Source organism: Monopterus albus, unplaced genomic scaffold (genome assembly GCF_001952655.1).
Source record: "Monopterus albus unplaced genomic scaffold, M_albus_1.0 scaffold99.1, whole genome shotgun sequence".
NCBI classification, from domain to species: domain Eukaryota; kingdom Metazoa; phylum Chordata; class Actinopteri; order Synbranchiformes; family Synbranchidae; genus Monopterus; species Monopterus albus.
The window spans coordinates 1,825,076-1,842,377 of NW_018127979.1; the positions used below are offsets into that span (position 1 = coordinate 1,825,076).

General features: G+C 40.4%; 2 protein-coding genes across 7 annotated transcripts in view; one reads left to right on the forward strand and one right to left on the reverse strand.

Moving 5' to 3' along the window:
- Positions 1-8,697, forward strand: part of abi3bpa (ABI family, member 3 (NESH) binding protein a) — a 33,917-nt gene extending 25,220 nt beyond the window's left edge. For all 3 annotated transcript variants that reach the window (XM_020609303.1, XM_020609304.1, XM_020609305.1), the window contains 9 exons: positions 1,310-1,432; positions 2,316-2,405; positions 2,563-2,772; positions 3,968-4,073; positions 4,700-4,779; positions 5,368-5,397; positions 5,530-5,688; positions 6,242-6,364; positions 7,984-8,697. In XM_020609303.1, the coding sequence (XP_020464959.1) occupies positions 1,310-1,432; positions 2,316-2,405; positions 2,563-2,772; positions 3,968-4,073; positions 4,700-4,779; positions 5,368-5,397; positions 5,530-5,688; positions 6,242-6,364; positions 7,984-8,099 (1,037 nt within the window). In that variant the 3' untranslated portion in view covers positions 8,100-8,697. The remainder of the gene's footprint in view (positions 1-1,309; positions 1,433-2,315; positions 2,406-2,562; positions 2,773-3,967; positions 4,074-4,699; positions 4,780-5,367; positions 5,398-5,529; positions 5,689-6,241; positions 6,365-7,983) is intronic.
- Positions 8,698-9,760: 1,063 nt separating this feature from the next.
- The window catches only part of tfg (trafficking from ER to golgi regulator), a 16,151-nt gene continuing 8,609 nt past the window's right edge, over positions 9,761-17,302 (reverse strand). For 3 of the 4 annotated variants that reach the window (XM_020609307.1, XM_020609306.1, XM_020609308.1), the window contains exons 5-8: positions 16,642-16,809; positions 16,365-16,511; positions 11,436-11,528; positions 9,761-11,337 (exon numbers count right to left, since the gene is read on the reverse strand). In XM_020609307.1, coding sequence (XP_020464963.1) covers positions 10,937-11,337; positions 11,436-11,528; positions 16,365-16,511; positions 16,642-16,809 — 809 coding nt within the window. In that variant the 3' untranslated portion in view covers positions 9,761-10,936. The remainder of the gene's footprint in view (positions 11,338-11,435; positions 11,529-16,364; positions 16,512-16,641; positions 16,810-17,302) is intronic. The other variant, XM_020609309.1, reaches the window with a different exon arrangement.

The following is a 17,302-nucleotide window of genomic DNA, read 5'->3' on the forward strand; positions in this document are numbered from 1 at the left end:
GGGAAAGACTTGACTTTTTAAGCCAGCGGTTCTTAAATGTTTTCTTTAATTCACCCCTTTACATGCAGACAAATAGTTCGTCCCCCACCCCCTCTGCAACCCTGTTTAGTTTTTGTCAGCCATTCATCTGTTTTACAAATGGAAAATATGCTAGTTAAAGTAATAGCTTGAAATTTTGAGGAATACCTTTATCCACTTTCCTGGCAAGAGTTAGATGGGAAGATTGGTGCTATTACTCTCATCTGGTTTGTTCAGTATAAAACTACATTCATGAGCTGGTTAGCTGGAAGTGGGGGAAACTGTTAGCCTGGCTCTGTCTGACAGTAACAAAATCCACAAGACACTGCATTCAACCGGTGGTACTTCATAGGAGATAAAACCACAACAGTCTAATCGCTTTGTTGTTTTGTTTGTGCTAAGTTAACTGCTGTTTGTAGCCTTATATTTATTGTGAGAGTAGTTTCAGTCTTCTAATCTACCATTTGGCAAATAAGAGGATTTACCAAACTGTTTAGCACTTTGGAGAAAGTTTCCAGAGTTTGAGGAAACAAAGAACAAAAGGCTCTTCTTCTACATTGACAATGAACCTTAAATTAAAACATTGCATTTTCTTAACTTCTTTGATTTAATTGCTCAAGAACATCACTTGTTTTCCTCTTTCTTCCTGTCAAAAATCAGTCTGTTTTGTTTTTTACATGCTATTTCATTGTCTGGGTGAAGCTCGCTGAACCCAGTCTTTATTGTTTTGCCAGTGTGAAACCACTTTTTGTTTATTAGTCCCACGTGAATCTGATTTATTCAGCTTGAGTTCCACTAGAATTTTTTCCATAAGGTCAAATAATTTGCTGCTGCAATGCTTCCTATGCTCAGCACAGTTTGAAAACCACCATCTTCTCTGCAAATTTCTCAGAACAGCTTGCAATGAAATTTACAATATGTCCTAATGCACAAAACAGCATTTACCCTAACAGTACAACTCATTGCAGTGGCTTGTTGCTAAGGCTTTTTTCTGGACTGTTTTCACATAAGGACTTACTTGCGCGAGCCTATCTGTGTGTGAATAGGTGAATGGCTCTGAGCATCTTGGCATCCATGTCCCAGCAGATGTATTCTGGCAGACCTTTCCCTCCTAAAGAGTACAAGAGATATGACTCAGCAAGCAGTGTCTGATCTCTCAGGGGCCAGGAAAGGGCCACTGAGATACTCGGTGAAGATGGCCAGATGGATCACGATTGTGTTTGACTGCGAGTCAGATGCTGAGGGTGAAGAACTGATCTCTCCTCCTCCTCCTGTTCCTCCTTGTCCTCAGATAAACCCATGGACCTCAAACAAGGAGAAAATGAGTCCATCTTGAAGCCATTCCCTCTGGTCACAGCCAAGCCCAAGCAAGAACGCCGACAGCAGACAAGCACCTATGCCCCGGCACTAAACAGTATAAGTAACAACACACCTGGATGCAAAGCTAACAATAGAAAATATGTGATTGGAAAATCTATGTATAAAAGCAGTGGTGGAAAGTAACTAAGTACATTTACTCAAGTACTGTACTTGAGTACAATTTTGAGTTATCTGTACTTAAGTATTTTCATTTTGTGCTACTTCATACTTTGACTTCACTATATTTTAGAGGCAAATATTGTACTTTTTACCCCACTACTACATTTATTTTATAAATAGTTATTTTTCAGAACCAGATTAATACGGAAATTACAGAATAATTGTAAGACTATTGCTCTCCTGTGGAAAATTCACGATACCCAGGAGTATGTGAAGTATTTCAAATTATAAGCACATATATTTCATTGTTAAAACTAGCTCCATCTTTGCCAGCTCCAACATTAAATGTGATGATCACAATAATGCATTAGTAATTATAATTCGTTAATATGATATACATTAATGTTAAATATGCCATTTTGCACTATGAGTACTTTTAGTACTATGTTTTCATGCTAATACCTTGTGCTTAAGTAACATTTTGAGGACTTGTACTTGCAACAGAGTATGTTTACACTGTTGTATTGCTATTTTTACATAAAGGATCTGAGAACTTCTTCCACCACTCTGGAAAGTATGCATCGATCCATGTACATTTGCTAATAATTAGGATATACTGCAGGTGAAAATGAGCGAAAACAGGCAAATATTTTTAATATCAAGAGGCAAACAAAGATCCTGAGTGCAGGCCAGAGCATGTACTGGGCTGGCTGGTCATTGACCTGGGCCAGAACTATAAAAGCGAGGACAGAGAGAGCTGCCAGGGACTGGTGGAACATCAAACTAAGCCCAACTCTCCTGTCCTGTTTCCTTTGCAGGCAGCCGTTTCGACATGTTTGAAAACTCTTCCATATTCAGGCGCATGCCTGCGTCAGAGGTAGACATAACGGGCAAGAAGCGTTTTGTAGGTAAGAAATAATCAATTTTACAAGTCCAGTGCAGGTTCAAAGCCTTCATCACCACATCATCTGTTCTATAGCAGAGCTGCTTAGTAATACTACATGAATAAGCAAGATTTTAGCTTGTCTAAATGAATAACTGCTGTTTTTTTGTTCTTGCCTGCAGCTCCCCATGTGATCTACAAAACAGATAAGAAACCAGATGAACCGTGCTCTATCACCTCCTCCCTTACTTACTTTCCTGATGAGGAGGGCAGTGATCTGAATGTGACTGGTCCTCCCCGCATACCACCCTCCAACCTCACTGTAGTTACTGTGGAGGGCTGCCCATCTTTTGTCATTCTTGACTGGCAGAAATCTGACAACGAAACCAGAGGTACAGTTAATTCAACTGAACGACATGTATAGCATACTATAACACAGATTTACGTGCGCCCTTGGCTTCATAATCTTGTGTCAAAGAGCTTTCAGGGTACGAAGCTGCATTGGGATGGCTTGACCGTGTAATATCTGCTTACAAGTCCAGTTTTATTTTTTAAAAAGAGCACCACAGTAATTCTCTTGGAAAAAAATCTTACATGGGTGGCAAATTATTAGATTTTAAAAGCCCCATTTTCACCCAGCCATCTTGTTGATGTACAAATGTAAACAGAACCACTCATCAGCCATAGGTGCATTGTAATTTAGTAATGATGTAATAATGTTGTAATTTGTGGCTAATTAGGATAATATAGCTTTATAAATAAATAATAAGCAACTTGTATCAACAGGGTTTGAGTTTCCAGGTTTGAAAAATCTCTTTCTCTGGTGTTGATCACACTCTTTATCTGTCCCTTTAATTAATGACCATCCTTTCAGTGTGCAGTTTGTACAGAAATGGATTAGGGTCACTGTAAAAAAAATTGATTTGAGTTCTGACTTTAATCTCAGAATGCTGAGATTAAACATCAGAATTCTGAGAACTCAAATACATTTTTAAACCTGCATTAAGTAACTTCTCCCTTTAATTTTCGACTTTCAAGGGCAAGATGAGAATCAAAACAGACTTGAGTAGTATCTCCTCTTCTTGTCCCTCGTGCACTCTCTCTGAAACTACATCACATGACAGTTGGCAGTTGTGGCATTCACGTAGTGCAGCAGTAACAGCTGGCTTCAGAATTAATGTATCTATACGGAATGTAGAGCCCACAGAGCCTATGGTTTTTGGTGGCGTTGCAGCACAGTCAAAGAGGTTTACAGCTCAGCGATATGCATATATATATGTCTAATGTTGTATCTGCAGTAACACAAGCAAATTATAGAGAGGAATGTTTTTCCCAGTAATATTAATACAGTACTAATGCTATTGCCACTTGGAGGTGGGAACAGGCGATGTAAATCATGTTTGATTGTTTAGAGGCCTTTCAATGCCACATCTCAAGCCTGAACCTTGTATCCTGCTTTAAGATCTCCCATCTCTCACCCTGTTGAAAAGTACATTTTGAATTGGACTGTGTAATTTGTAACTGCTGAAAGTTGAAATATGAAATTTTGTTTTCAAAAGCACACTGATGTTCTGGCTCATTTGACAGAGTATGAAGTTTTATCCACCACTGAAGGACCGAATGGGCAGGAGGTGTCCATTCTGACCACCAATCAGACCCACACAGCTGTGGAGAATCTCAAACCAGAGAGCAGGTACTTGACTTAGACACTATTTTGACAAGCAAATCATGTCATGGATTCACAGGCAGTGCTGCATTTAGAGATTTTTCCTTTAGTTGATCAAGGATTCTGAACATGCACACCTTGGGAACAACAACCAGGTTTATATTACTATGAAGTTGCCTATATAAACCTTTAGATTAAGAATAATGTATGCTTGAACCTCTGGCTACTTTACATTAGTATTACAAGATAGTATCAAATGACACTGATGAGCTAGAATATGCTGGTTTTTAAATTCATTTTCATTCTTGCTCATGCACATTTGGTTTTGCACATACAAAATGTCCAAACCTGAAGAAATCTGGGTGGAGTAGGTCACTGAGACCTCAGCATCTGGAGTCCCAGAAGTCACCAGAATCCTCCCCTGAGCTGGGTTTGCCGGCCCAGTGATTGCCAGGCCATCTGAACGCAGCACATGGAATAACCATTAGCTGTGTGTGCGTGTGTGAGATCCGTTCTTAGCCATCAAAGGAATGAAAATGTGTGTCCCAGTTCTGGAGATGGGAAGAATTCAGGTTGAAAAGTTTGTTTTATACCTTTTATTTCCCTTTTTTAGGGACTCAAATGTTGTTGTTTTGAATATGTTTTTATTTCAGTTATGAATTCACAGTAACACCAAAGAATGAGCTGGGAACAGGACCCTCAAGTGATCCTGTGTCTTTTAGCACAGAATCAGGCAAGTTTCACAAGCCACATCATCGACTAAAATCGTATTAGCAGATGATAAACCCTGATGTGTTTCCTCTGACAGAAGAGACCGATTAGTTCTACTTTAATGCCATTGTATAAATTTCTATCAGGCAGCGATTAGCACTACTTTGAATCAGAAGGTGGGCCTTAGGGAGTTGTTGGTGTAATGATTTCAACATGGCACTGGGATCTGAATGATCAAGACTCGAGGGTTTTGTCAGCTGCCCAGATGTCCTCTGAGACTCATTGCCACCAGAGGCTTATCGTCCATCTTGTGATCAGAGCGTTCTTAACACAGTTAAATGTACACCAGTTGTAAAGCAGCTGAAGTGTGGCCCTGAGTTGATCTAATGATGTTTTTATACTCATGATGACTGAGAAGGGAATACTTTGCTTAATTGGCCTCTTTATGCAGTTAAAGCCTTTTGGAGCTTACCCATTGTAAATACTTTGAGAAATTCTAAAACAAGTCTGGGTTTGTCTAGCACAGCGATTCAAGATGTCTCATGACTGTGTATTAATGCTAAATTGTCTTGACGACGTTATTCACTGCAACTTTCTCTCACATTTGTAGCGGATCCACGGGTTAGTGAATATGTTTCAGGTAGATATTGTTCTTTCTCTTATTTCTATTTTCCAGCAAAGTTTAGCTGTTTTAAATGTTGAACCCTCTCTGGCTGTGGATCTCGTGAGGAGACAGTATATTAAGCCTTTGCTTCTAATGATTTCCTCACAGGCAAAGATGCCATCTGGACTCAGTTCCCATTTAAAGCCGATGCCTACTCTGAATGCAATGGAAAACAGTATGTGAAGAGAACTTGGTACCGAAAGTATGTAGGGGTCCAGATCTGCAACTCCCTGAGATACAAGATCTACCTGAGTGACTCGCTCAAAGGTAATTACATTGAAACCAAGCAAGTAGCTGCTTAGACTTGGGGTCCTCAGGAGCTGAATTACAAATGACTGTGGGAAACGTATTGCATCTTCAAAATGCCAGATAGTCAGAAATGTCTTTGTTTTAGTTGGATGCGAGTACAGTTTTGACATCAATATCCAAATGGTTTTGTGTGTCTAAAGGGTTAATATTGGCCTTACCCAGAGAGAAGCTGTGAAGAATGTGACAAAATAAATTCAACACTATTTAGTAGCTACTCTGGAGCTTTTAACTGTACTATATGATCTTCATCAGTAGACGGAGTTTTCCGGTTGTCATGGAATCTGTAATTCCATTACAAGGTGGTTCAAATTTCCATTTTGTGAGCGCACTGAAGACTTCTCATCTGTATTGGCTTAAGCATTAAAAATTAAGTTTAATTTTTAATCCAACATAGAATGACGATTCTTGGCATATGTTTGTACTATAAATTAATCTGATGCTAAATTTGGAGACTGATCACATGATTTTTAATAGACAAATACTCCGGTTTCTGTCATTTACATCTCTGTAGGAAAATTCTACAACATCGGTGACCAGACGGGGTACGGTGAGGACCACTGTCAGTTTGTTGACTCTTTCCTAGATGGACGGACCGGCACCCAGTTGTTTGCAGAACAGCTACCAAGCAAACAAGGTATTTTGGTTTGTCTTGACTAGTAACACAATCATTTCATATCTTTCTTTATGCGGACTGTTACTAGATCACACCATAGCAAAACAGCTAAATTATGTGTGTAATACTTAATGACGTTGTTAATGCTGTGCACAGTCTTCACCTGACCTGTGCTGCAAACAACTGTCTAAGGAATTTAATTTGTTGATCATAATATTTTACTACAAAAGCTATCCGTTTTAGGACTAGATGGAGAATCCATTTAATGCTGAGAAAAGTCATGAAGTTTCACAAGGTCCCACAAGGTTCTATACTTATACCTTTACGTTCGCCATATATGTACATAAACAGTATTCTCTCTGCCACTCAAAATTGTAATATTCAAACTACTTTATTGATCCCAATTCATTTGCAGCTTATGCAGCCCATACATGCAAACACATAGACAAGATCTAGCCACAGGTCAACATATATGGGTCAGTAGGAGAAACAATGATCAGTAATAAAGTAAATCAGATAAATCCTCATATTATAATAATCACACAATAATAAATAATAATAAATAATGTGACATCTAGAACTAAAATTTAAAATGAGTGCTATCAGTGTTTAATAGCAGAAGCAATAAAAGACTTTGAAAAGCGGTTAGCTTTGCTGAAAGGTGCATTGTAACTGCAGCAAGAGGTCATCATAGTGAGTTCACTGGACAAAACATGGCCAGACTGGCTGATAATTCCTTTATCCTTCTGAACCACCTGTTTCTCCCAAAGAGAATAGAAGTCTCCTTGTGGACTCCAGTTATCTTTGAACACACCGACAATACGCTATTCTTGTCCTTCACAGCCAACCCATTAAACCAATTAATATATGGTAATGGCACTATCTCTGTGAGCCCTTTTCTTAATCTGGCCATTGTAAATCACCAGTCAGCTTTTGATACATCTTAGATTTCTCTAGTTGAACAAAATCTTGTTTTATATTCTGACAAAACAGTGTATGCTATTCTCACGGTCAGTTAAGAGTCCAGCCTACTCTCCCTATACACTGTTCAGGTTCTCAAATTGAAATTGTTGCTTTAGTAGCTGGACACTAGACTCCCTTAAAGATCAGCAGACTAACAGAAGGGCAAAATTGGACTTTGTGATGGGGATATTGTGTATTTGCATACTTCTCCCTCCAGCTTAAAGCCTTGACTGTGTATCACAGTACAATGACAGATGATAAATTCCTCACTCACTGTTGTCTCATATGTATAGGTGGGATGGTTAGAAGGGAACTGGATTGTATGTTCATCTATGACGCTTCATTACCTCTGCTCAGAGGTCTCGTACAAACACAGTACTTACAATGTTAGGTCACAGGATACTTTAACATCAGCTGTGCCACATGTTCAGACTGGTTTCAGGTACTGGGCTCCCTGCAAGTGGAATGAACTACAAAAACTGAAACTTAAATCATTTTATGAGACACGTTTTACTACTTTAGTATTTGCAGTAACTTGTGTGTGACTTTTCTCTGTGTCCTTATTTAAATTGCATGTATATACTTTTACACAAGTCTTCTTGGAAAAGCAATCAATCAGACTAGGTCTAAGTAAAGAAATTAATAAAACTGCAATACTGTCTCTGTCTGTGTTTTAGGATACTTCAGAGCACTGAGACAGGAACCCGTCAACTTTGGAGAAATTGGAGGAAAGTCACATGTTACCTACGTAGGCTGGTATGAGTGCGGCATACCCATACCTGGGAAGTGGTAAGACCCTACAGAGCTGTCCAGGAGGATGACCACCTTGGTGGTGAGGGAGAAGGTGCCTGTCTAGGCCTGAAGGGAGGGCTTTTCTTTTATGTTACCATGAACACTGTAGATGTGTCTGCCTGAACTCGGCCTACTCTCCCAGGTGTGAACCTTTTATAGGATTATTATGTGTCACAACTCTCTTGTTTGCATTTTTAACTTTGGTCTTAATTGCTCTATTTATCAGAAATGTCACATCGGACGAAAGAATGCAGGAGTTTGAGTGAAACTAAATGTTGAACATAAAAGAGAAGAACAAGAAAATGTTGGGAAGCTGGCTCCCAAAGTGTAATAATGTGTATGATATTATTTATCAAGTAATTGTTATTGAATATCTCGTTTTTGATCTAAGGTTTAAAAAAAAAACAAACCCAATATTTCCATGTCAAGGAGCCAATATATTGGCCATTTGTATACAGAAAAGTGCCAGTCATATTTGGATGTACATTTGTATGATGTAAAGTTCAAGTACGCACAGATATGCAGAACTGACCTGCCGACTCTAAGGGACTATTAACAGTTGTAGTTTACACAGTATTAAACTTTTGTTCGTATATGTATATGGTGTGAAATACAGTTCGTATTCCAGGGTTCATGGACAGTTTGACACTTTTCAGATAAAGTAGCTTGAGCCTGATTGTCGTTAGAAAGTCAAAGGTTGAACCCAGAGCTTCTAAGGGGCCACTTGGAAAACAAAAGAATTTTATTTTTAATACCCATGCAGCCCTATATTTTATATAAGAATTTAAAATATATAGAGAGAAAAATAAACTGAGCTTCAGTGTGGAAATACCATCAGCAAATGACTAATTTGTTTTTTTATAGTCAAACTTACTGCAAAGTGGAAATAAAAGCTTTATATAGGAAAATTACCACATCTGCCATGACTGCAGTTTTTGATGCGCCATGATTTCAGAAATAAATTTTGCCTTTACTGATATTTCCATTTCAGTTCCTTTTGGGGTAAAAAAAAAAAACCCAAAAAGTTTGACATTTTGGGAAATATTAGTTGGATGAAATAACTATTTCATTAAGTCCATAGATTTCAACTGATACATTAAAATTGTTGCCAGTTAATTTTCCTTTGTGTCAAGAGCAATGATGAAACTACTGTGTATAGTACACTAGTGATCAGTAGGAGGGTTATCTAATCGTGCAAAGTTCTAGCACTGTTTTTGTGCTTGAGCTCTGATCTGAACTGGATGTAATACAGAATTCTGCTATAGCCAAAGACTTTAGGGATTTATCAAGTCGTGGTAATGCTGTGCTAACTGTACTAAATATTGCAGTGCATTTACAATGGACAAACATGTAAAAGAGTAACTTCAGTTTGGCACAGACTAAGTGGAAAATAAACACTTCTAAATTATTTTTAATAAATCCTATGCAATTGTATCCTCTTACTTAGTGAGAGAGTTGGACATCTCACATGCCACATGTCTGAGCCAACCACAACCCACAGGCAGGAAAACAACATAGGAATATGGTGCCAGCATTACCACAGTTTTCCAGATCTGGGTGGAGGAGAGGGGGAACAGAGAAGCCAAACTTAACAGACATGAATTCAGAAAAAGTGTTTTGAGAGAGACAACACAGGGCCAAAGCGACACAAAACAAAGAGGATTCCAGCTGGGTCCTGATCATTTTATTAAGTTCAACAAAAAGTTAGTTTTTACATACACAACTAAACTCACTTTGAGGTGGACTTTAATTTGATATTAGTAAAACCCAGTGACAGAGGATTAGCAAGATTAAAAGGTTAGGTGCATCATTTAACAGTATTTTTAACTCTCCCCATTCAGAGACTAGAACCAACAATGAATTGTCTCTACTCCCTGTTGATGTCAGTCAGTACTTAAGTCCTGGATTATCTTATTCATCTGGGCCATAGACCTACATTGTTCAAAAACCATCGGAGAAAGACACCACTGCACTGTGTGACAGTTCCTCATTACGAAACACCAGACCCGAAGAATATCCAAAGATCCTGTGCATGGGTCCTTGACTCTTGCTTCGAGTCTTTAGAGCAACATTAAAATAAAAATGTGGGTCTCATGTTTCATAATGAAGAAATGTCAATTAGTGCAGTGGTGTGTTTCACTGTGCTTTTAATCATTTTGAACAACGGTGGAGGTCCCTAGGGCAGACAAATGAATGCAGAGGCAAAACATTTTGTTTCAGTCTCTGTATGAGGAGTGTTAAATACTGTTAATATAGATTATGACTGGTCTTATCCTTTAACTGGATGTGATTAAATAAACAGAAGAAACCTTCATGACAGAACTACACCAGCTAGTGTTCCCAACATGGGGCAGTTTATCGACATTAATACCAACATGGTGATGAAACTGATCAAGTACAAAAACGACATAGGGGTAACTTTTCATTTGGATAGTGTCTTTTAAATGCATCTATGCACGGTAAACTCAACACAGTCGGCTGAGATGTTTGTCATGTGACAAATGCAAAATGATGAGCTACCATGATAAACAGTTTGTGCAAACTGTTCACAATGACGGACACAAGAAGCAGAGCACACAGGAGAAGAGAAGTAAATTAATACAAGGGAAACCTACAGCAGGGCCAGAACAGAGTGATGTGTTGGAGACAGCATATAAACACCATCAGACTAGGGGTGGGTGGTTGCTTCAGACTGATATTTGTATGAGGGGACGGGGCTGCAGAGCAGTAAACCATGTTTCCTGCACCAGCTCCAAACAGCTGGAGCCACATATAAGGTACAGGTATGCAGGTGTGTGAGGATCAGTAACATCCACTATCCTCTTTTTTGTTTGTTTTTTACCGATATCCAGGGCCCGCCTGAGTGTAGCCCTGACCATAGTGGGGGCGGTTGCGGGCATACGGGTTAGCAGCTCCTGGTGGAGGGGTGACAGTGGTGCCTGAAGGTGGGGTGTATCCTGGGCGGGGCTGGTACGCTGAACCAGGCTGGGAGCTGGGCGGCAGGTTGTAGTTGACAGGCTGGGAGGCCTGGGAGGTATAGGTTTGGGGAGCAAAGGCTCCTGGTGGATACTGCTGGGCTCCCTGAGGTGGATGGGGCTGTTGCTGGCCACCCTGGAAGCCCGGGGCTTGAGCTGGACCTGGGGCTGGAGCCTGGGAAGATGGAGGAGTATAGTTCTGAAACTGCTGCTGCTGCTGTGGTGGGCCAGGCTGAGGGGCTCCAGGCTGAGAGGTGTATCCTGCTGAGAGACAGAGGAAGAGAGGGGTCTTTTTAAATCACTGCAAATTAGAATACATCCACCTGATTTCACAACACAGCAACTACCTTTGTTCTTCTTACCAGGGTACTGCATGCCATACTGCTGCTGTGGTGGGGCAGCTGGTTGCTGAGGTGGGTATGCACCTGGAGTCTGGTACTGCTGGTACACCTGACCTGAAGAGACAAGACCAAGCATTATCAGTACACTGATAGCTGAAGATATCAGATATTCACCACTGTGGCCCTATGTGCGCTTATTTCAAATGTCACTTGTCCAGAAAGAAAATCACTCATTTACACTTGGCAACATTTGAGTCTCCACTGGTCTGATTATCCACCTTGCTTTTCTCAGGTTAGAGGCAAATCAAGTCCTACTCCACACCAGAGGGTGGTAGTAGTGCACATACTACCAAAAGAATCACTTCTGCATACAAGATGTTCAGTTACAAACAAGAATGAGCAATTAAACAGCTAACTAAAAAAATATCTACAAAAGAAACAGCTGCATCATTTTCATAAGACTTTCACTCTTGCTCGTTAAACTGATCACAGATCAGATAAACACAAACAGCCTTTAACATTCTCAACATCTGGCAAAATTGCGATCAAAGGAAATCTATTTTAAATACTACTTGGTTGGACTGACACTTTTTCGGATCCGCAATCCAAGACACGAAGTGTAAATCATGTCTGCATCTTCAGTGCAACTGGACAGAACACCACCACACAACCCAAAGAAATCTCTTTGGCACATTACAATAAGAACTGTGAGCTTGAGCAGAGCATGAATGCCCTGAGTAAATGTAAAACACACAAAGAAGGAGCCAGTCTTTCTTACACGGTGGCTATCACACGCATCCTGCATCGGGATAAGAGGCTGACCTCTGCAGCACCATACGGTGCATGTCAGTGGCTGCATGTCCAGGAGAGTCACCATCTCTACAGTCATCACAGCGATGTGCCTTAAACAGTATTAAGACCTCTAAATATCCCAAAGAAGCCATGTTAAACAGTTGCAGCTAAACAGCACGGCAAATGAAAAGACCTTGTTTGACAGTGATGCTACACTTATTTCACTTATTATAATTTATCAAGTTTTCCACTTAATGGCTGTTTAGCAAAAACATGCAAAGGCTTGGCAAACTACTGGTCTCCCATAACAGGGTCATGCTCCCAAATCTCAGGCTTGGCACACATGTGTGAGTGATTACATGGAAAGCACAAAGAGCGACGGCATAATGAAGGAGGGTCACACCAAGGTTCACACTGGTTATGCAAACGCTGGGAAAACTGGCGCTGATGTTCCACCCTTTGGGAGAGCTGATGTTGTCATACTTTACAATTCTTTAAACATAGCACAGCTGTAAGGACACTATGAACTAAAATTCTTCTATACTGTCAGAACTTCAGTTCACTCAGAAATAACTTCCTCCTAATACTTTGAATCCAGTGGCTCATAAGTCACAACACTCAATACAAGAAAGCATACTACTGTATGTTTGTACATTTAAATTAATATAACTGCACTATAGTCCAAGCAGCTATGGCTTAATGTACTTGCAGTCTAAACAACTAAAGTTTTAAGCTAGAAACAGCATAGCTCTTTGGTGGTGGTGTGATATAAGCAATGAAATGTTTTGGCAACAACCTGTTCTCTCACTGACAGCATCTCTAACGTCAGCAACATGCTCTTCACTGTGTGAAGAGGCGTTTGCAAAATTGGCTTCTTCCCTGCTCTCCTCAGTCTGCAAACCATCATGAGTATTATGTAAGAGTGATGGAAAGACCACTGGCCTGACCAGCACAGCTAAGAGGCCGTCTATCCTGGACAATCAGGCTCACTGAAGGCAGTGTAGCACAGGGAGAGTGATGTTCACTGGAACAGAGTTTGGCTGCAGTTCTGCTGACCACTAGGCATGCCTTAACAAAGAGTCATGAGAACACGGCCCTATTTTCAAAATAAACAATTGGCACCAAACACGTCTGCCCCTCTGATAAAGAGCCTTGTGAAAATGTCTGAGTCATTGCTACATATGCACATGTTCACAAATTCAATTACTACCAAAGGTTAAAATTTTTGCCAACTGCTTATGGAGCTTGTTTGCAGCATTCTTATTGTAGCAAGTAACCCAAGCTTGTATTAAAAGGCTACCTTTCAAAGGGTCACGTGCTCAACCGGCATCCAGTTTATACATCTCTTGCAACAACTGGCTTAATGCGAAGACAAAAAATGAGGACAGGGTCAAGTGGGGGACGAGGCTGGGCAGACTGAGTTTAAGGTCTTTGTGTGCCACCTCTCTGAAGGGTTGGAAGTCAGAAAAGAGACGAAAGGAAACAGAGGGAGGAACGATATGGAGAGAGGGCAAACTGGACAAACAGGATGGTACAGTAACTAGTCAGAGCTGCTAATATGTGCAGTAAAAATACTTCACTGAATTGTGTGGGAGTATTATCTTTGCACTCATGTCCCTCCACAGGGAGGTCAATACACAATATTCTACTGGATCTAACAGGAAAGCTCGCTACCCACACAGGGGCTTCAGTTTAGTCTCCGTCCAACACTAACACGTGTCAGCCTGTTTAAACCTCACATCTAGCATCCTACATCTAGTACATGATTGCCAAGCCTTGTCTGATATACCCCCACAGCTCATCAGATGAGCTCCATCTCACTTGTGCTGTTTCAAAGATGATGGTTTTTACTTGAAGACAAATCAGATGGTATTTAAGATAATTATTAAAAAAGGATAATGTTACTACTACTTGATCCAAATACTGAAGGTACTGGTTCAAAAGCTGACATGCATCCAAGATACACCAGGAGAATATGAATCCTGAAGTTGACTGTTGACCTATTTATTTCCCTCCTAACCATGCATAATTTAAAAAAGTTTTATACAATAAAACTTGTGCAAAACCAAGCAAGAGAGACATAGTAGAACACTGATACAGTATGAGCAACTTGAAACTATTATCCGCATCACAATTAAGCAAAAAACATGCATGTTATTCCCTACGGTTACGTTAAGCCAGGCTGCTAATGTTTTACCCCCGCAGAGCTTAAACTGACTGTCAGACCTCCATGATGATATCCTTGTTTGGCCATTTCCCCATGCTTGTGTTATGGAGAAAAAGAAAAAAAAACAACCTTCTTTCTGTTAAGCTGGCTGTGTGTGCAACTAGGTCTTTCTTCTGGACTAACTAAACTTGCTGAACCCTATGGACTGGCCCTGCAGTGCTACTCTAACTAGGGAAACCGCACAACACCAGTTAAATGTTGCAGGTGTGCTCACTGCCCTCAGAGCATATTATGGCTCTTACAGCGTGCAACATGAGGTCTTTTAGCACCAGTGGTCTCCACGTTCATCTGGGCCAAACCACAAGCTGAAAACAATCCAGTCCTCTCACTGCCATGTGGTAAACAATACAAACTCCATCTGCAGCTGCTTAGGCCTTTTTTCATTAGTGAAAGGGAGACAAGCCAAAGTATTCCCTCATGGTAAGTGAGAAGTTTTGGCATAGGACACCCCCCCACCCACCCCCCGACCGTTTTGGGAAAATTAAATAATGTTTGGTTTGCCAACATACTGTCTGGTCCTTTGTTATGTATCTAGGCCTAGGGTTTATATCCAACAGGTTTGGGTTAATGATAGTACACCGGGGAGCTGTGATGAGATAGTCCCATGAATAGTCTGGCTCACACTGCTAATTAGGACTGTGGTGAGACTCGAGAATAACTTCTCATCCAATGAAAACTTCTGCTTCAACAGTCGAACAGGTTCGGCAACAAGCCGACGGCACGTGCAGTAAACTGTAGACTGCAAACATCTGTCAATGCAGAGCAGGTCACAGAGATACTCCATGTTCATCCTATGTACTACCCTCACTTTGTTCTTCTGATTAAAATTACTTCCTGCATCTTCTTCATTTTCTCTACTCATCAAAACAATGTTCAACATTTCACTTAATCTAATCAACTAAGGATCACTAACAGAAAAGCAAGCAATACTGTCTGTATTCTAATTATTAAGAAAAGCAAGTACAGATGTTGGACAAAAACTACTGTGACACAAAACTGCCTCCATGGAGGACCTGTACACCGCACGGGTCAAAAGGAGGGCGGAGAGGATCACTGCAGACCCCTCACACCTCAGACACAATCTGTTTGAACTCCTCCCCTCTGGACAGCATTACAGGTCACTGTGCACCAAGACAACCAGGCACAGGGACAGTTTCTTCCCCAGGCTGTCGCTCTGATGAACACTTAACCAACGACAGTATGATTGGACAATAACCCTCAGTGCAATACCTGTAAATATACCTCGTACAGATTATACAGATTTGTACAGGTCTCTAGTTCTTAAGTACTCTGTTTTTATCCCTATTTATCTCATTTCAATGAACATTCCTTTGTTGTCTGCATTGTTTGTTGATGTTAACACTGCTATTTTGTTATATTACACAGCCTTATACTGGTTTACTGTTTTGCACATTGAGAGCCGATGTACCAGAGTCAAATTCCTTGTGTGTCCGTCGCACCTGGCCAATAAAGCTGATTCTGATTCTGAACTTGAGGGGGGAGTAATGTGTAAGAACCAACACTGCTATTGCAGAATGTTTAAAATATGAACTCAAACAATACCAAGTTACCATGAGATGTACTTCTAGGCTTCCTACTTTTATAAAATCTCAGGAAGAACTGGTCCTAAAAAAACAAAAAGCATGGACAGGTGAGTTTTTTTGGCAACAAATTCAACTCCTCAACAGGGAGTCCCATTTTAGTCAGGCGGTGATGTTGGAAACACAACCACAACACTGTAAAAGGAACTGGGATTGTTTAACCAGCCATGCTGCAGGGTGCCTGGCTCCCTCTGGTCATATAACACCGTGCCTTTCTCCTGATATAAACACATCCCTGACTTAGTGTGTACGTTTGAGTATATTTGTGATAAAAATGACATGTATATGAAGCTCTTTTGGAAACAGCAGTTGTGTGTGCATGTGCCTCACCATCCATGCCAGCTGGGGGTCCCTGCTGTACTCCAGCATATGGAGCCTGTTGTTGGGGAGGCACTCCTGGTTGAGGGGCTGCAGATGAGGAGGAGGTGATGCTATCAGGGGTCCCTGAGCGCTCCTCTTGTGCAACCACTGGCGGAGCTGCTCAGACAGCACAGGGGGAAACAGACATGCAATGAAGGTATGAACACCTTTATATGACCGATTATACACAGAAACAGAATATTTAAGAGAGCGTCTTCTATTTCTGAAGTTGGATAGTGTCCGATACCTTGGGTCTGGTCCTCACTCAGGCCGAAAGCAGAGATGACATTCTTGTTGACCTCATCCTGGTTTTTTAATGGGTCGAAGGCTGACATGCTGGCTGCACTGACTGGTGTGGCCTGTTTCACTGTGGGGTCCGTTGCCACAACTTTGCTTTCACGCCCATCCACTGATTCTTTAAACACAGCCGAGAAGATCAAGTAGAGAAGAAGAGAAAATATGGCAGTGCTACAATTTGTTTCATTATAAAGAGTCATCACCACACTATGAACACAAACATGTAACACTACACAACATGTAGTTGGTTGTAACTAGGGCTGGGCGATATGACAAAAAATAAAAATCTAGGTTTTTTCATAAAATGTGACCGATTCACGATTTCGATTTTTTTTTTTTTTTATGTGTAACTAGCCAACTTAAACACAAGCACAACAACATGACTGAAGTAACATTCTCTTAAGTTACTTGAAAAACCATCAGTTTAAGAAACGTATTTTAGTGTGCATGCCATACATAAATTGGTCAACAAGGTGTAAATAAATGTAAAACAAATTGTCCAATGAAATGTCTTTGCAGCTGAATTAAATATGAAAGTAAATATTGAATTCTTCTTAATACAGAGTAAGAAAATAACCATTTTAAATCAATGACCAATGATTTTAACCAAT